General features: G+C 36.1%; 1 protein-coding gene across 1 annotated transcript in view; it reads left to right on the top strand.

Annotated features, from left to right (window-relative positions):
• SEC63 (SEC63 homolog, protein translocation regulator) overlaps positions 1-20415 on the top strand; it is a 60271-nt gene that overhangs the window by 20674 nt on the left and 19182 nt on the right. The window contains exons 4-11 of the mRNA XM_033055152.2: positions 2676-2788; positions 5033-5094; positions 8442-8500; positions 9229-9279; positions 11744-11852; positions 14303-14397; positions 16975-17107; positions 18256-18348. Of these exons, the coding sequence (XP_032911043.1) occupies positions 2676-2788; positions 5033-5094; positions 8442-8500; positions 9229-9279; positions 11744-11852; positions 14303-14397; positions 16975-17107; positions 18256-18348 (715 nt within the window). The remainder of the gene's footprint in view (positions 1-2675; positions 2789-5032; positions 5095-8441; positions 8501-9228; positions 9280-11743; positions 11853-14302; positions 14398-16974; positions 17108-18255; positions 18349-20415) is intronic.

The raw sequence follows: 20415 nt of genomic DNA on the forward strand, positions 1-20415 counted from the left end.
CATATCCCAAGGACAGACGTTCTAAACTTCTTTTAAATTCTGCTATGCATCTTAAACACAATACCTCAAGCAGATTCTCTGCTTATGTTAGTTATTTCTTAATCCAAGGCTCCTATTTTGAATAACAGTTGTCATCTTTCCAGTTCTGGAGTCTGAGGTATCTTTCATTCTCAAGTCTAAAGAAATAGCTGTGTGTCCAGCTCAACACAAGAACATGAATGAGCTTTGAATGTACCTGTTTTGATGAAATGTGATGTAATTGCTAGTGTAAGAGAGCTTAATATGTATGTGAACATTAGGAAATACATGTCATGCCTTTAAATGATGTTGACTTGTCAACAGAGAAAAGCAACATCTTGTGCTAAGAAAGCCATTTATAGCAGGTGAGAAGTCTATAGCCTGTTTCTAGCTAGACAGGTAGAACACCTGCCATCTAGAGCCAAGTTACTGCAATTCAACCCCTGCTCAGCTCCTTCATGACTCACTGGTTGCTGACTTGAGTTCTCTCACTGATGCACAGGAAGGAGCAATACAAGTTTCTACTGTTGAGCAGTACCTGTTGGACCCATGCAGTTTAAATATAACTGGGTTAACTTTGATTAAACAAATCAGGCTAGGGATTAGGTCAGGGGAGAGAAAGAAATGAATGTAGTGAAGCATAGCTTTGTGTTTGTTGATGAAAACTTGTACACGTGCTCAAGACACGTGCAGCTTGCCCAGGCAAAGAAACCAATTCTGGTCTGCCTCAAGAACTGAGGAATGCAGCATGTTGTCATGAGGACAAGGTGAATGAAAGACAGAGATTTTAAAAGGGGGATGAAAAGATGGTTGTGAAGATAGGTAGCTAAAGTAGGGCTCAAGATAAGAGTGCAAAATCTCAGAGTGTGTTTCTTGCTATCAGGTAATTTTTGTTAAATCTTTTGGAAGACTTTCAGTTCAGACTATGTGAAAAATTAACAGATTTCTTCCATTACCATTTAAGTGGAACCTTGAGAGTTGTAGCCAGTTCTGCTGATGAAGTGATACAGATGCTGAAGTGTGGCTAGATAATGGAATGGTTATTGTTGTTAAAAAAATCCCCAAAACACCAACAATCCCCCCTGAACTTAAAAAAATTAAAATGGTTGCAGTTGTACGCACTTTAAAGTTATGATACACAGTATTTGCCTTCTTTGCATTCATACTCTAGTCAAGATTATATTTTTTGTTTTATGTTAGCATATCTGTTTGTAATGAGGCTTTCTTTCTCCAGAGAAGAGCCACAACACCAACAAGTCCAGATAATGTACTTACACCAGATTTTATGTATAATATCAACACTTTGAACATAGAATAGCTCTTTTTGAAGCATACCACTTAAATTCACTAACACATAAGGTACTCAAATATTAATGATTTATTTTAAAAGAATCTGTACTGCATTTCTACATAAGTATCTGTGTTTTAGAGATGGGATCCAAGGCATAAAGATGAATCTCAGAAGTGATTATATACAGGCACACTCTGTGTTCCAGGCAGATTGACACCAGCTGTCCAAGGCTAGTAGGCATTTCTGTAAGTCAGGCCTAACCTCTGTAGCCTAGCTTTGGAAAATGAGGAGCAAGCAGTTAATGTAGATGGAAAACTTGTCAGGGATTTTGTACACCCTCTGTGTCAGAGAGAAAAAATTAATTTTGTTTTTTTACCAGCAGCATTCATGTGAGCCATGAAAACACATCTCTACGCAAATAACTTGGGTTTTTTTGCCTTCCCTTTGTTCATTTCCCCCTACTTTCTAGCTTCTTCTCTCTATCTGGCATTCTTCATTTAGTCTTGAAACATCTGTTTTTAGTGGAAGTCTCATTTATAATGAAGTAAATTCATCCTGTGCATTAAATGAGGCAGGCATGCTGTTGAAAAATAGTGTTGGAATGTGGCAGAGTGTATAAAGTGAGATAAAGTAACAGCAAGTGAAACCTCAGGGTAGTTTAATTTCTGATATAAATTTATTGAAACACTACCATAATCTGTAAATAAATTCTTGAGTGTTTATTATGCAGTTAAGGTCAGCATACTAGGCTTCTCTGGCACAAAATATTGGAAAGTCTTGTGGTAATTGTGCAAAACTTAGCAGCTAACATACAGAAAGAGCTTTAGCTGAGCTTACTCTGAAGTTTTGTTGGTTTTCTTGAGTAGTGAAGTTCACAATCCAAGCTGGAAATTAATGCACAGGCTGTTGTGTTGGTGGCATTGAACAACATTTTTACATTTTTGCAAACTGCAAGTGGATCACCATACTTGATTTATGAGCTATGCTTAAACAGAATATCGCAAATGAGAATTCTTTGTATCCATGAATCTGTTTAAGATTCGCCAAACAGATAAGAAATCCTTCCTTTTTTTTGTTCCTATGGATAGATAAGCAAAATAATCCAGAAAAAAACCCAGTATTCAGTCATCTGAGTGTGCCTTTTAGTTAGATTGTAACTTCCGTCTTCATTTAAAAACATAATGGTTGTAAGAATGTTGTCAGAAAGATAATAATGTTTTAATGAAATATGTATATAGTTTCATGGTCCTGTGTTAGAATATAATTCTTCAATGTATGGTTCAGAAAAATACTATGCAATGTGTATTAGGATTATATAGATGAATGAATTTCATTTATTAATAAATGCAAACCTTTCCTTTTGAAGGGAGCAAGTATATCGGAAATAAAGAAACAGTACCGTGCACTGTCCCTAAAATACCATCCAGATAAAGGAGGAGATGAAGTTATGTTCATGAGGATTGCTAAGGCCTATGCAGCGTAAGTTTCTTTTTTGCCTATGAAAAAGGGGAATCATAATATTATGGGGTGGACAGCTTTTACAGTAAGAATAAGGATGGCATAAGCAGGTGTATCTGTGTTCAGATATGTAACAAAAGTCAAAACATGTCTTCCTGCAGTATGTATTTGCTTTGGACAAGTTAGGAAAGATAATTTGTTTTGTACCTTTCAGAATACTGTAAGGTGTTAGTTCTTTGTGTTTACTTTCACTTAATGTCACTTAGGAAAAGTGCAACGTGTATTAAATCTTAAATTCATTATAACATGTATTAAAGATGACAAAGAACAAAATGGGTGTTGTGGTTTTTAACCAACCAACTCTGTCACAGCAATTTTAAAGTGATGCTTAGAAAATATATATGCTGTTCATTTCACCTGGTGGTAAAGCCAAAGAGTGAAAGGCAGTACTTCAGCTATTCTGTCCAGTGAAAAGGATGTTTCATTCTGGATCTGTCTGTTTTCTCTTAACTTGCTTCTATCTCTTTCCAGTTATGTTTGCCATGCAGTCCTGATTTTTTTATTTGGTGACTCTTTCATAGTACCTGTGTTGTTCTTAAAAGCTGAGTCCTTGAATCTACTTTTCCTCTAGATTTTTTTTGGTCTTGTCTCTTACAGCATTTTTATTTTTTTAGTATCTGAGCGATGTGTAATATGAGAATTTGGTATAAAGGAAATCAAAATACAGGAGTTTCAATACACAGTTCAGTCATAATATCAATGGGATTCCCATTACTGGTGTCTCTAATACACTCACTGTCATGCTGCAGATGGGAAGGCATGTGTGGCTTGAAGCCAGCTGGAGCCCATTGTTCTCTACAGAATTCTAGTTGTCTGGTTTTTATGCTGTGGTGGACTGAGGAGGTATTTACTCCTCCCGTGTTGGTGTCTCAAACTTGAGACATTCATATTTTTTTGATGCACTCGAAGTGAAATGTTTATACTACCAATTGATCCTCTCAGCTGGAGGTTTTTTTATGTAAAACAGAGTCCACCTTCATGTCCCCTTTGTTCTGAGGTGGAGTCAGCTTCTTTGCAGCAGCTGTGCAGAGTCAGTATGGTCACTCAGAGCTCCAGAGCATGTCACTTTTGCCCATCACCTCTGAGACTTCCGCTGTTATTGCGGTTTATTGGGTCAGGCACATCGTGAGAGAACTTAGGAAGTTGGTGATTTCTGCCTTGAAGTCAGTTGTGTGTGTGGTTAACGTTACAGGATGGAGAGTCCTGTTTGGAAAGAGGTGGGAAGGAGAACCAGCACCATGCTCACTTGAGCAGTTTGGAAATAATACTTTTTGCTTAAACACATCTGTATCACTTAGAAAATCTCTTCAGTAGGAAATTCTGGTATGCCTTTTTGAACTCCTGAAACACGTAAATTATTTACTTTGCAAGCCAGTGATCAAACACTTGGTGCTACAGTTTGATCCTTCAAACACTAGTGCATGGGCTGTGGTAGCAGTATGCCATGCTGTCTTGAAAGAATATAAAAACTGCCCATTTGGTGAGTCTGCTTGTGAACAAATGGGAGACTTAGAAATGATCAAGAGAGGCCTGACTTCTTCACTGGGTTTCTTATGTGAGACAAAATTTTTCATACAGTGAAAGCCAGGTATTCTGTTTTCTAAAGCAGTATTTTTCCTTCTAGTAACAGGGATTCTGTTGAGGTGGCATACAATTGCCAAAAAACTGTCGTTACTGAACAGGCACAGAAACTGTAAGATTTAGGAGGTGTGTCTTATTAAATAAGAGGGTATTAAATTATGAAACTTGGGAGTTCCGTGGAAAAAATGCAACAACAACCAAACACCGGCTTTCAGAGGCTAAAGGTCTAGAATAAGATAAATGCCCATATGGACTACTTCTGATTAATCAACTCCCATATTTACCTTCCTTGCAAAAAAAAAAGATAAATTTCAACCTCTGTCTTTCAAAATTTACTGTATTGTAACCTGGCATCAGAAAATATTGTGTGCTGATGGGTATGTAGTCAACTGTCTTCTGTGTCTGAGTTCCTGCCTGAGTCCTTAAAGAATTTGCTCGTGTATCAAGGAGGAATACTCCAATATTTTTTCCTATTAGATTTCATACAAAAAAATACCAGAAGCTGTTTAGCTTTCCAAACCACCTCTAAAGGATAAATGTGGCTGCCACATTTTAAAGTTTCTGTTTGTTAATGATTTAGAGAAATGTCTTCTGTATTAACTTAATATTTCTTCTTATAACTAGCTTAACTGATGAAGAGTCACGAAAAAACTGGGAAGAATTTGGTAATCCAGACGGACCACAAGGTAACAATTATGTGTGACAGAGGTCCTGCAATCACTGTACAGTGAGATGTGTAATACCTGATCAGTCAAGAAGCACTTGGAGCTTTATCTAATAACCTTCTCCTGCAATTAAAGCAACACATCTGACCAATTCTTTGCTTGTGAAACTGGCTCTCAGGTTGGTGGCAGGGAAAGGCAAGAGAGTTTGCTTTACACTTCTCAAACTTTTTATTATGGTGAAAAGAGAAGAATTTTTTTAATTAGTCAACTTCAGTAAGTATCCAGGGAGACTTGCCAATATTAATAGAGGTATAAGCAAAAAATAGAATACTTTTTGTCAGAAACTTGTTGATTTTAAACATTTATTGGTATTTATGATCAAATACTAGAGATGTATATTGAAAAATTAACAAGTAACCGTACTGCAATAAACATACTTCGAAAGGATGTCCCTGGGGATATTGTTTCTGGGCAGATTGCTACATGAAAATAATCCTGGTGATGGTGTGTCAAAGTTTTACAGTAGGTGATCCAAACTAAATTAATTTAAGACTGAAAGTTAATAATTTTTTCCCTAGTTGCAGTTGTGTGAATTGATTGTAAAACATTTTTGTGATTGTTTAAGTGGCCTACTAAGGAAAAACGTTGCATGTTTCTAGCTGGTACTCATTTCAGGCAAAATGGAAACCTGCCATTTGTCAAGGCAAGTTATACAACATTCCACCTGTGTGGAATGAGTTACAGCCAGCTTGGAAATAATAAATGGAATTTGTAACTTAATTCTGAACTTACAGGATGATATGAGGGTATGCTGTCATCTGTGCTGTAAATTCTTCTTCTGAATTATATCCACCCAACACAGGACATTAATTTTTAAGTTAAAAAACCCAACCCCAGCCCTTGAACTGGTGTTTCAAAGAAATAAAAAACAAATCTTCCCTCTTCCTTCAAAAACACAGATTTGCCAACTATATCACAGTCTGGCAGAGGCATTTCTGATGGACTAAGGAGGTGGATCAGCTTCTTTAATCTCTGTGTTTTATAGCATAACAGATTCTATCAGCTCTTAGCTTCTAGTGTTTCCTTTACTTGGCAAATGAGAGGTCTCTGTCCCTCTTGCTACAAAATAGAGATAAAATCTTTCTTCAGAAATGCTGTCACAATATCAGCAAAATGGTACCGTAAATTTTAATAGCTTTCCTAGGACCTTTCTAAATGCTAAATTGTTTTTCACATCCATAAGCTACTCACTGTTGACAAGGCGTAGGATTTGAAGTTAGGTAGTTGTGTCAGTGTCCTTGAATGGACCTGAAGCTGTGACTTCAAAAGAAAACTCAGCCAAAACTTGTTCCCATGAAGATCCTTGGTTGGCTGAGTGATTGTGTTCACAAACCTAAGAGTTTGGGTTCCCAGAGGGGAAAATGAAATGATTTTTTGGCAGGCTAGCAGTTTGTACTCTAAGCATTAAACTTCCTGCTCTTCTGAAAACTCTACCTCAGTCTCCAGTGGAATTATAATTCTCTGGTTTGTTTCTAGACCTCTCATTATTGTTTGAGACATCTGAAGGGTGGGAGAAGTCCCTGAAATTTTCTCTCCCTCTCCTTTATTCTCTAATTTTGTTCCACATTAAAATGTGAGAGGCTTTCTAATTTAGTGAAATTCCTCTTCTCTTTATTTATACATCTGTGGTGTAAATGCATGTATCCAAACTATGTACTCTAGTCTTCTAGTTCTGTATGGACAAAGGATGGATAGAGTCCCTCATAGAGGTATTTTCTGGGCTGGGATGAAGCACATCTGGGGTTAGACGTGCCCAACCAAGTTCGATGGGATACATCCCACCCCCTGTGCCCAGCACAGAGGAACAGGGAGCATTCCTCTGTATCCAGCTGAGGCAATGTGAGGCCAGAGGCAGGCATATATTTGCATGACTTCCACCTTTACTAAAATTAAATGCAAAATCATTCAAAGAGTGTTTGCAAGCAGATGAGGGGGATCAGAAGAGTATAGAGTTAGTCTACTAAGTGCCTTATGATTAAAGCCTTTCCCCCTTGGTATTTGCTGTTGCTTCAGCTCAGTGAGCATGAGTGGGGGCAAGGAGACTCTCAGACCAGAAGAGAAGGAGCATTTTACTGAACTATTACTGTTCCTGGAACAATTTGAGACTACAATCCTAAAGATCAAAAATATAGTAGTAAACTGAAATTTATTCTGTTGGTAAAAGACAGATTTTTAGTAGATTCTTCTAAAAATCTGTAATCATTAGCAGATTATAGAGTCTGGATATCTTCCTTCTCCAGAGCAAGGAGTAACTTAATGTGGTAAATTCACTGGGTGTCAACTGGTTGAACTCCTAAGGCTGAGGTGTGGTCAGGCTTGTCAGATGTTTGATTGGAGATTCAAGGAATAGTAATTTTCAACTTGGAGACGTCACATTAGGCTTGTGCATAACAACTGTTTATCTGAATTGATGGCTGTCACAATCTGTTGGAGATGTCAGTGTAGTGCCTAACTACATAGGGATCCTAGCCCATCATTATTGAAGGCATTGCTCCTCATGGATATCTGCTGGTACTGAGGAAGGCATGTTGTCTTTCTTTTAAGTAGCTCCTAGAAATCCATAAAGTCTTACTTTCTTTTCTTTTCCCCCTTGGTTTCATAGGATTCTTAGTATTGGGATAAATAGTGTTGGCAAAATTCAATTTATTACCACCTGTGTCTGAAAAGCTATTGTATGCTATTCTCTATTCAGATCTGTGTGCTGAAGATTTAGAGAATCATGTCTTCTATTTTTGTAGCCTAACTTCTTTTGAATTGAAAAGTGTTCCTCTTTCTTTCTTACGAATCACACAGAAATTTGAACTGACAGAGGGTTTTGTGTTTACAGTCTACAGCTTAGAACATTTTCTTAGAGGGACAAACCAATAGAATTTCCCATGGTATTAATTTGCTCAGACCATTTTCTTGCAGTTGATTTGCTTACTTAACTATATGTATTTAAACTGCTGAAAACTCTGCAATGCAAAACTTGTAAATCTTCCAGTCGGTGATATTTTAGATTATATATATTATATATGTATATTATATATATAAATCTTGCCTATCTATTTCACTGCAATATGTTAAGCTAAAATATTTGGTATTTCACATGTTGGATTTAAGTCCTGTTATTGCTACTTGGTTTGTTTCTAATTTGTTGCTTGATCTTCCTATATTTGTTAAAATTTTGCTTATTGAAGTAATAAACACAAGTGGGTTTTTTTGTGGGTTGGTGGTTTTTGGTGGGTTGGTTTCTTTGTTAGACATAATGTGACTTTAAAAATGTTTCTCAATATTTTATAGTGAATTTCTTTTCTTTCATCCTACAGCTACAAGCTTCGGTATAGCTTTGCCAGCTTGGATTGTGGATCAGAAAAATTCAATTTTGGTGAGTCAGCTTACTTAGCTCAAGATTTTATGGTGAACTTTCAAGTGTTTTGGAAAAAAAATTGCTTAATACTGCACATTTTTAGTCAAAACACATGCACTTGGACCAAAGTATTCATATCTTTGAAGCAAATTTCAGGAGTCGAAAGTGTTAGCGTAGCTTAAATCTAACCTTAGAGAATAAAATTGTGTTTGGATGGATCTCATTCCAATGACAATGAGGTTTTACTGTGGTCACCCCTGTTACAAAGTGTGTGTTTGCTCTTGCAAGGAAACATTTAGAGCTGCTTGCTGGGATTCTCTAGTTCCATTTGGTTTGCTAGTGATGCTCTAATCATACAGTATCTAAATGTTCTTCCTGTTGTATTTGTTGCTGAAAGGTATTTTTGTTAACCACTTGATTTCTTCTGATTATCTGTCCACTGCATCACGGTTTAGCTGCCAAATTTGAATTATTAAAGAAACTGACCTGTGATAGTGTGTGAATTATTTAAACTGATTCATATGTGAATCATATTAAACTGACACTCCTTATTTAAGCCATACCTAGTTATAGTACTTGTAAGTTGCTCTACAGAAATAATGACAGATATTATGCAATAAGCTTGTGATAATTTTTAGTAAGCATGAGGTAGTACTACTTGACTGTTCTTTAGAATAAAGATTAAGCAAGAGTGGTATTAAGTAGCCACAGTGTCTAATACAGTATATTTTGTGGTTTTTCTGTAGGTGTTGTTTGTATATGGATTAGCATTTATGGTTATTCTTCCAGTTGTTGTGGTAAGTAGTATCTGATATTCTACTCTTTGTACCAAAGTTGTAAACAAAGCTGTCTTACACATAGAGTTCTCATTCTTGCTTTTCATAGAGAGTGCAAGTGAGCTGTTGTTTAAAAGGTGGCATTTTCTTTTATTATGAAAGAAGTGTAGCTGCTGTACAGTTTCCAGAAAAGTGCAGTGCCATGTTACAGAGGGGACTCCAGGGAAAATACTGGATATCACAAGAATTATTAAGTTTTGTAATTTGTCTTGTAGCTTCTTTCTCAAGAAAATTAATGAGGTGATGAGCTCAAGAGGATATTCAGTGGTACTAAAACTGAGATGTCTCTAGCTGGTGGTGCTAGAATTATTGCAGGTGGAGCAGGTGATGGATTTGGTTTTTCCCGGCTGCCTTTGTTTTCATAACTTCAGTTTTTATTGCTCTTCTGTACGCCATGGGATGTCTGCCCTTGACATTGCTTTGTGTGAGGAATCAGTTGGTAGGTGAGTGTTATTTCAGGACTTGGGCTTCCCCTACAGTATTGCTTTTGAGCAATGTGCCTTACCCAATGATTGTGCATTTGGGGTGCGGTATGAAGCAAGACTCAGAAAACTGACACTGAAAACCCCTCATGTTCTTGAGAAGATTTTAATTTGAAATGACGTCCTGATGTCTTGGCAGCTGCTTGCATCAGTGTGTGCAGAGACTCAGAGAAACATTATCCCTTCCCTTTGAGTCTTTCTGTGTAATTGAAAATATATTTTAGAAGATTAAATGTACTGACTTCAACAAAGGGTTGAATAAAAAGTCTAAAATCCAGGATGCAAAAATTTTTCATGCCTTTCCTTTTAGGATTCAGTTGATGCTTTTTTGTATACATATACTTTTAGTGATTTACACCAGGTTTATCATAGCTCAAGTGAAAGGATGACAGCCTTGCTGTTGGTACAAAGAAATGTTCTGAGCACAGCAAAAATATTCTGCCTCTTCTTGCCCCATACCAGGTGTAGACTTGTATGTTCAGACTTGTCACTGTAAATTTATTTTATAAGTCAGTGAAGAGGAATAGTCATTTTTATGGAGCAAGTTACTTCATAATTTCATTTTAAAGTAGACATACAAGATAATTCATGCCTCTAATGGGTCTGTTTCTCTTTCATGAATCAATAAAGAAGGCGAACTTAACTACAGTGTAGTCATCCTATGTTTGATGGGCATCTAAAATAAAGTAAGGCTGCTTCTACCCTTTGAATCCAGATTAATGAAAACGGACAATACTGATAAATAGCCCTTTCCCGACTTCCACTGACCTAAATAATGTCCTGTACATGAGACAAGAGACAGGAGCTGTATCTGCAGAAGCATTTAGGTCAGCCTTATTTATGTAGATTTGGACTGGCTAGTTATATTTTTCTTCCAATACCAGTACTCATACAAATATTTGATAACTGTGGGATTATAATTAATTTTTTATGCAGAAAAACATTGTAGAAAGTTGTGTACTATTTTGTGTTAGCATTCATCTATTCGTGGAGGAATCAAACCTAATTTATAAAAAAAATTGTTGGAGCCACTCCTTGAGTATTTCCCAAATAATTAAGAAGATTGCAGAATTATTTCAATAATAGTGGGGGAATTCACTATTATTAAACTAATAGTAATAAGCATCACTTACTACTGTATTGCTTGTTGCTCTTCACTGATAGTAAATTTCACAGTAGATTGAGGAGTATTGTTGATGTGTTCTCTTATACTAAATCAGCTTTGCTTACAGGGAGGAGTTTAATGAACAGATTGCAGTTTATAACCCAGTACATCATTTTTCTGAAAATATATTAGAGAGTACAACCACTGTAGAGTGAGTTCTGTAATCTGAATCACTGGTGTTAATGCTAATTAGGCAATTATCAGAGTGTTAGCTCTTCTGTCAATCTGAAGGTGTATGGCTTAATTCTGAAAATTTACAGTGAGGGCCCCATCCCACTTCCAGATTCCCCTTCTGAAAAGCACTTTGTGGTCAGGTGACTTAAATCACAATTTTCCAAATTTTCTCATAGCGAAAGAAATCTTTGTTCTTAGGTCTTGGCGTGCCTAAACTAGATTTGAATGCTGAGTTGCACTGTAAGGAGTTACTGAATCATATATAGAATTGGTAAATTGTTTAGTGGATTCATTAAAACAACACCAGAAATAAACATAGCAGTGTATATGTGTACAGGTGTATGTCTTGGGGAAAATTTCTCTAGGCTAGAGGTCATTTAAAAATGTTTAACATTAGGTTCTCTCAGATGAATTTGTCTGTGTGCTTTTAAAGTTTGTGTCTGCAAATATATTTAGTTTCCCTCTCCTCTCTGAAATTCAGTTCACCTTAACATAGATAATAGCAGTTGGGCTGAGTTATCTGGTTATTGACAGACATGAGGTCATGCATGACTGTTTTCATGCTTCCTTGTAGCTGACATCAGTCTGCTCTTGAATATTTCAGGGTTCCTGGTGGTACCGATCAATACGATACAGTGGAGATCAGATTCTCATCCGAACAACTCAAATATACACATATTTTGTCTATAAAACCCGGAACATGGACATGAAACGTAAGTAAAAGGCATCCTGAATTGCAAGTGTCAGTCTGCTGACATTAAAACACTTCTATTTTACAGGCCTTAATTAAGTTGAAGTAATGTTTCTGGTTCCTTTGGAGTGTTTTTAAAACTTAATTCTGTTGCAGGCAAAGAATACTCTGTAAGAAGACTTAAATGTTTGGGAGAGGGAATTGTATAGATCTATATTATGTCTATATATACATGAAAAAATAAAAAAAGGAAGAAAAAGGGGTGTATTGTATATTGGGAAAAACATGCTGACCTGCCTGTAGCCCTCAGTTGCCAGTAGGAGCCAACCTCTATCTGTGGGTTTTCATCTGTTAGTGCAAAAAAAACCAGGCTTTCGAATTTTTTGGGGGCTTCGTGAAATTTTTATATGCCTAAGGAATGAAATAGCATTTCTTGCTTATAGATATTAGAATAGACAGCTAAGTTTCTGGTAAAAAGTTTGCTATCAATTTTGTTATTTTGTTTGTAGCTTTCAGTATACTTACTTTTCTTGTCTACTCCCTGATTTTAAAGGAATGAACTCCCCATTTTTTCTAGGGAGAACTGTAGATGTATTTCATTGGTGCAAAATTGTGTCTTTCAGTTTGGGGGCTGGAATGAGCCTGAAGAATTGGCACAGTACTACTTAGTTCTAGATTGGATTTAACTACTTTGTTCTAGATTGCATGCTCAGAGCAATTGAAAAGCAGAATAGAAGAAACCCAGAAAACTTCTAAAAGAGTTCATAAATGTTTTTTCTTGCTCCTTTGAATTGTACTGTTTTTCAGCTTTAAATTTGCTGGAAGATTACTGAAATCTGCTCTTCATCCATCCTTTTCCTACAGAGCAGAAATGCTTCACAGATGATCCACATGGTGTAGGGAATAAGAGTATGGAAAGATGTCACCCTTTTATTCACAGGACACATGGGTTTGTGGGTGGGATTAGTTCAGACTGGTTTATACTCTTTTGTCAGACTCTTATGCTTTTTCCTATCTCCAGCTAGGTGAGAAAAGAGAGAGTAGGTGAGACTTTAGAAGTTTTGGGAAATCACTTTCTTTCTTCAGACTTGGTCTTAACAAGTAGTTTGTTTTATATTGAACCTTGCTCAGAACCTAGCTTTGAAGCTTGCCTTGTCTCTCCTAAAGATTGGTTAAAAAGTTAAGTCTAGGTTTAAGTGGCCTTGTTTAAGGACTTAACACATTTAGTTAGTTCCAGGGTCAGAGGCTGATCAGTTTTTTCTACTAAGGTCTGTTGTGTAGTCTGAATGAAAACTGAGGTGCAGTTGAGGTAGCTTAGACAAACCACACCGTGATCAGGCAAGGCTTTTGCTTCGTTATGAAATTCCACTGTAGTGTGATATATCAGTGTCAGCAAATATAATCAAACCAGGCTAGGGAAATGATGACACAAATCTGCATAACTTGCCTTATTTTAAGGTATTTTTTCAAGCTCCAGGACAAACAAACTTTCAGAATCTCCTTTTCTGGAGATTTACAGTTGATCTTAGATAATGGGAAGATACAGTCATCTGAAAGGCTTCAATATGCTGTGCTGAGGAAGTGAATAGATAATTGAGCACGGAAATGAAAATTGATGCTCAGGGAACTTGACTCATTGTTAGTAGTTTGAATTCACTGGGCACTGCAGGTAGGCAAAAATAATTTTGACTTGCTCATAAGAGCTCTTGCTCAAAATACAAGAGGGAAGCTTGAGTAACTACTGCTGGAGAAGTTATTTTAACTGGAACAAATGATTCTGTGAGCTCTCTGATTGTCTGTGGCTGAGGAGTTCAGCTGTGTTCATGAGCAGGAAGCTCACAATGGGACTAAAATATCCAGTTGTCTGAGGCTTTCATTTCAATTTCACTCACTACAGAATGTTTTGTATGGATTTTCCTAATCACATTATGAGAAGAGCAATCCATCATCTTTGTGCAATTTATTTGCAGGGTTATTTATTGAACTGCTTTTCTAATAATTACAAGAATTTTCTTGGTGAATTTTCAATGCTGATTGAGCAGAAAATGGAGCTGAGATTTTATCCTTCCTGCCTTCCTTTTCCATACACATTGTGGTGCTGCTGCAGGCACATGGGTTGCTGAGAGCAATGGTTCTGTGAGCATGCAGAAGTAGTCAAACTGCTGTGCAGTGATGTCTGCTAGTCCCAATGAAGTCTAATTATGTTTTTTCCAAGACATTAAGTGTCAAATGCTGGACTTGATACCATGCAAAATTGAGCCTTGAATCATCACTTTTATCTTGTGCCAGACATTGATTCCTGCCTCTTTTGCCCTGTGGCAGTAGTAACTGATCCATTTATTGGAGAACATGAATATTCATGGTTGTTGGGGGAGGAATGGGAGTAAGTTTTATGGCTAAAGGTTCTGAAGAAATCAGTTGGTGGCTTAGGATGTTGACATTTTCTTTGTCTGACTCTAATTATCTTTGCAGGGCTTATCATGGTTTTAGCAGGGGCATCTGAATTTGATCCTCAGTACAATAAAGATGCGACGAGCAGACCAGCAGACAACATCCAGATACCTCAGGTCAGTTATGTCAAGAGATGTTTTCATTGACCCCTTCAAGAGAAGAGGGAGGTGATGCTTCGGGGTGACCAGCTGACAGAATTCAAATTTTTCAGGCATTAACTTTGTGGAGAGGCAATTGTATCCCTTCAGAAACAGAACTCAGAAGCTAGACTTGATTTCAACTTTTTAAAAGAAAAGATAGCCTTAATGGTGCTTATTTTAAGTGGAAATGGTTTAGTATGTAGGCTGCTGCATTGGGCTTTTGGGGAGGCATAAAGTAAATAGGAAATTAGGCTGCTAATCCTTAAAAATTTTGAGTATTGACATAAGGAAGTGATCACCATTTCATGTTCTTTTAAATCATTAACACAAATCTGGTTGAATGCATTAATAGTAAAATAAAGTTATTATCCGATGTCTGAATTAGTAATGTCTTCAAATATCCTGAAGATTTCTCCATGAATATCTGTTCCTCTCTGCTTGCCTTTTATATTCATTTCCCTTCAGTGTTTCCAATGGCATCAGAAATGCCATAAATACATACTGTGGTAAATAATTTTTACTAGCAGAGTTTTAGAAAGTCTTATTTATCGGAGACTAACACTTGGATTTAAGAAGTTTAAAGCACAAAATGCTCCAATGAAAATGTTTTGAGTTGGCAAAGAGAGGTGGAAATAGTCTCACAGATTTAACCTTTTCATGCACACAATTGAATTTTCATGTTTTAAATGTGACCTAAACATAAGAGACATCTCAGTCTATTTTGTTTTACTTAATTATCTTTGTCTCTTTTACAAATTCTTTATTATGTTGTGGACTTTGAGTAGAAGAAGGAATTCCAGTAAAGTAGGATTTTTCAGCAATGAGAGCAAAAGGTTGGGAAAGATCACCCTGATCAATGGTTCTTCACCCATGCTGTTGCCAGTATGGCATTCTGCAAGGCCTTTTGCATTTAATCATTCATTATTTAAAAGGCAGTCAAGCCTTCTGTAACCATATCCTGCTGAGAAGCTGTTCCAGAACTTGCTGTTCCAGTGATTAGGAGTCTTGTTTGTGACCAGTTAATATCCTTGGTTTTTATCGTCACTATTCTGGAGTCTAAACAATTCTTGCTGTATGTATTCTTATGCATCTGTAGACAGAAGCAATAGCCCATTAGTTATTTTTTTGTCTTTATTTTGCTGAACTAGAAAAGCTGCTGTTTTTCAGTCCTCTCTTTTCCAAAAGACTCATTTCACTCTTCCTGTTACGTGCTGAACAGGGTACTGTTCCTAGTTGATAGATTCCTAAATTTGACATTATTTTTATCTGCTTAGAATTGTCCACAGTATTCTGTGTTAAGTATTAACAGTGCCTTAGTTGGGGGCACTACTGTTCCTATATTTCTGCAGGGAATGACTTTCAGCATACTTTTGTCCACAGCTGTCTTGTATGTTTAGTACAACTAGACTGGGATCAGTGAGTTTTCAGAATTTCCCCGTTTTAGGTATCTCTGTTTTCCAGCTAACAGGTTTTCATCTTTGACCTACAGTTCTTGTTAGTATGCAAGTGGCATGACTGCATTTTATGACAGATTTTGTTCCCTTTCTAAAGGTTCAGTACTCAGTGTCATCTGTGATTTTTTTTCTGACTATATGGCAGAACCATTCACTTAAGCATAGAAGGGTATTGCTTACAACTTCTGCTAGTGTATCCTGCTTTTGGGGCCATGATCAATGTTCCCATTTTTCACAAAATTCTCTGTTTTAAGTTTTACTGCTCTTGATCTGAGGTTACACCAGGATGTGCTTGTAACAAACTTCTTGTCAGAAGATCTTTTTTTCATGTATGGGGAGAGACTGGTCAAAGGTTGGTGTAGCTTAGCTGTTGGTATCCAAAGTTCTCTTTTTGTCTTGAGATTTTGGAATTTTTATCTCTCTTCAGGTAACTGTTTGTGCTAAAAAGTGAAGCTTCTGGGCCATGTACTAATGCTACTTTATCTGAGCTACTGTTACTCAGACCTGTTTGAACCGTGGGTATTGGTCCTGTGGGGATCAGGAAAGGTCATCCTGAGTAAAGAACACCACACTTTTTTCAAGTTGATGTGGTGTATAAAGAAGTTCAAGTACTTGTTCTTCAGCCTACCAGGGATTTTAGGCTTGTAAACCTCCTTCCTGTTTTACTTGAAGTTATTCCTAGGGAAGTTTTCTATATCTTATATGGGTGAAAGGTCTCAAGGTGATGCTGTTGCTTTTGCATATTAAGTTCAATGTAAGTGCCTTAGAAATATGGTTGAATCTAGTAAACCTTGCCAATAAAATCAGATATTAAAAATATTTATCTTTCAATACAAATTGACTTAAACTACATACGTTTCTTGCATGCAAATATTTATGACCCCCTTGTTTGCACATTGAAAAAGGCATATAAAGACTTTTTTTAACTTTTTGGAGCTGAGTTTTGAATAAAAATGGCTAATGTTCATCCCTACAGAAATTTCCAAGGAAAAGTTCTTGCTTTTCTGAACATACTTTTTTTTAACTTGTGAACTGTTATCCTGTATTTGCTTGTCTTTAGCAATAAAATAGCTGTTTGTGTTGAACTATTTTATTTTAGCTAATCAGAGAAATTGGTGGCATAAATTTAAAGAAGAATGAGCCTCCTCTCACCTACCCTTACAGTCTGAAAGCCAGAGTTCTGTTGTTGACTCATCTTGCCCGGATGCAAGTTCCTGAGGTCCTTGAAGAAGGTAATGGCTTCTCCCTTAATCAGATATTACTGGAAACAGAGCAAGATGCTGCATACTACAGTACTTTCGATTCTTGTGCTATAAAGAGTTGAATGGATCTCTGCTCAATAGTCTCTATGCAGGCTGCTTAGTTTTTCAACTTTAATGATCCTTTAGAGCATTTATTCACTCTCCTGACGTCCCTGCGGTACTGACTGATATTTTACTTTTTAAAGCTTTTGGCTGCAAATATGGCTTAGATAAATTGTTTTTGATTTTTGTAATAGAATAAAAAGTTAAGTGTGAAGTATATTTCCTTTTCAGAGCAAAGAAATCCAAGATCGGCATAATGTTGCTCTCTATAGCATTTCCCTGTATATTTCTTTTTGGAGGATTTTAGCCCACGATGTGAAATAAAGATGACAGGATTAGAACTTTTAAAATCAGTTACCTGTGAGTTTGGGTTTGTGTTTTGGAATTTTTAATACTTGTAAATATTCAAACTGAAATGTTTCTAAATAAATGTATTTATTTTCAGCCATGAATGCGATAGTTTTAGGCTGACTGGCAAAGTTGAGATGTTCTACATTTTAATGGAAATTTAAAAAATCAAAATACCAAATCAACAAACCAGGGAAAATGCTTTGCTTAAAATTTTTCAGTTCCTTTCAGAAGAAAAATAATCAGTTTTAAAAAGTCATGAAAAATATTTCATCTTTCCTTTACTTAGTTGCTGTTTGTACTTAGAGCTTCACAGAATTGCATTTAAAAGAAGTTGATACCTTGCAAATAATGTTTTTTGCAAAACTGGTGTTTCACTCAAAAATCCTGGTTTTAACCCGTGATTACCTAAGGAATTAATGTGATTTAAAAAATGATTGGTAAATTGTCTGTGCTGTCCTCTTGCTTCTTCTTAGATGGATCTAATAAGTATTGTTTCATTTGGTGTGGAAGCTCATATACAAAATTTGTTTCCTCTTAACAGTTGCATTTTCCTGGCTTTTTAAAGAAATGTTACAGATGGATATGTCAGTGAGAATAAAGTGTATTTTTGGTAATGCAAGAATGTATAGAAGTAAAGACCATGCCATTCAATGGTCCGATTCATGTGAACTGGTTGTTTTTCTTAAAAGCAGTACAGCATAATTTTAGCCAGTTATATCTTGCAGATCAGCAGTTTATCCTTAAGAAGAGTCCTGCACTACTTCAAGAAATGATTAATGTGATCTGCCAACTAATAATAATGGCTCGAAGCAGGGAAGGTAAGAAAAGAAACTGTATAATTAAACCCAGTAAATATGTTTCTTTTTCATTGTGATACTTCATAAAGTCCTTGGTTCTTGTGGGAAACTTAACCTGTATTTAGAAATGCCTAAATGTGCTTTTGCTCTTTTTACTGTAATGAGAGAGTTCTCTGTTTTGAGGATTGAAATGCTGCTGATGATGCCAAGCTCTGCTCTGAAATCCTGAATATGTGTCCCCTGCTCGTAATTTTTGCAATTAAAGTTTCTTCTTAACTGCAATAGAAAACCTTTTCTTGAAGATGCAGTTCATTTTTAGTAGCAAAGCATTTAGTATAAGACTTGTGTTCTTTCCATTTGCACTTCTATGGTGTTTTCTCTCATCTTATGAATGCCTCTTGGTTTTTTAGATCATTTGTTTGCCGTTGTTTCTTTGTATATTGTTCATATTTCTCCATATCAGAATTCTGTGCTCTTTAGCCTGCTATGTAGTTTTATTCTGAATTTGCAGGGGTAGGCACTTAACTGTAATTGCCACAGAAATTATAATTTAATTGAAATAGAATATTTAAGCACTTTTCTTTCCAAAAGAAAACTGTAAAAAGGCAGTTACTCAGAAGATGGTTCCTGGCAGTGTAAGGAGGCAAAGACTTGGATATCATTCCTTTATTGCACCAAACATAGTTAAGGTATTTTTTTGTCAAACTGGTGATCATTTTTTTGCTGTCAAACAATACTTACTGGTTGATCTGGTTCAGTCAGTTCTGATCAATACTTACTGGCTTTACTAGACCAAAACTCCTTTAATGGGCATTGATAACCTTGTAGTAAGAATGGTTTTGGGAAAGATATTTCTAGAACTATTGCAAGTGGTGCTGGAAATTGTGCTCCATAACAAAATAAAGTGTGAGAGGGGATGTGAGCAGATAAGGATATTGTGTGCTACCTTAGATTAATTTTTTTAATACTTGGATAGATAGTATTTTATAAAAAATACCTGAACTTCCAAGATATTGTAAAATACTTCAAGACTCTGAAAAATATCTTTTAAGATGGCCTAGATGACCTATGTATATATTAGTCAACTAGCAAATAGTTGCTTTCTCTTGTGCAAAATGAAACCAGAATAACACAGGCAGAAGCTTTTTTATGCAGCAGAACTAGAAGTCTTTGAAAAATGAGAAACACCTATAGTTCTGCTTGTAAAAGCTAAAATAAGATACTGAACAGAGTGCCTGATGCACTTTGCAACTGAAATGACCTTCAGGTAGCTGTATTCTTTTCCTCTAGTTCTGAATATATGCAGAGATACTTTTTTTAATTTGACAGTAATATAAATATTTATAGATGCATTGTTCTTAATAAATTACTTTGAAGTTACCAGAACTTAAAGATTTTAACTTAAAATAAAAGGAGACAGTATTTTGAAATACAGTGGTGTAAACTAATTTTCTATTAGTATGTGAAATGGTTATTTTTAAACCAAATCTGAACAACCTCTACCACTAACAATTTCCAGAGATTATCATTATTTCTTCCAGCCTCAATAATTTTGTGAAAGTGGAAGAGAATTTATAGCTGTCATTATGTATGGTAGAAATCGCTTCCCTAGATTTGGAAAAAAAGGAGATTTATATCATAGGTATGGTTGAGGACTTGTCTGGTATTTCTGTAACCTGAGATTTTCTCAAAATTATTTCCAAAGTTTGAAAGTGGCAGTAGCCAGAAATTTGTACCAAACAACCAAACATTTCCTTTTGCTTCCTTGCCAGTGCTCTCAGCACATGGTGTTAAAGAGAAGTTGCCCATTAACAGCCAACAATAATGAAATTGGGGATTTCAAGGTAAACAGGTTCAGAATTTTGGTGTAAAGTGAAGGTACTCTTTTTACTACTTACTATTTATTTAGCAAATGTAATGCATTGATCCTGTTTTTGATGACTGCATGTAGAGAGAACTATGTCACCCTGAGAAACAGCTGGGAATTGTAAAGGTGGCATTGGTTTGGTTTTGTGTGGTTTGTGTTTTTTAAGATTAATAAAATTGAAGTTAGGTATTGAAAATTTTAAGAGACTACTTTGCTTAAGT

This window comes from Catharus ustulatus, chromosome 3 (assembly GCF_009819885.2).
Source record: "Catharus ustulatus isolate bCatUst1 chromosome 3, bCatUst1.pri.v2, whole genome shotgun sequence".
Classification (NCBI taxonomy): domain Eukaryota; kingdom Metazoa; phylum Chordata; class Aves; order Passeriformes; family Turdidae; genus Catharus; species Catharus ustulatus.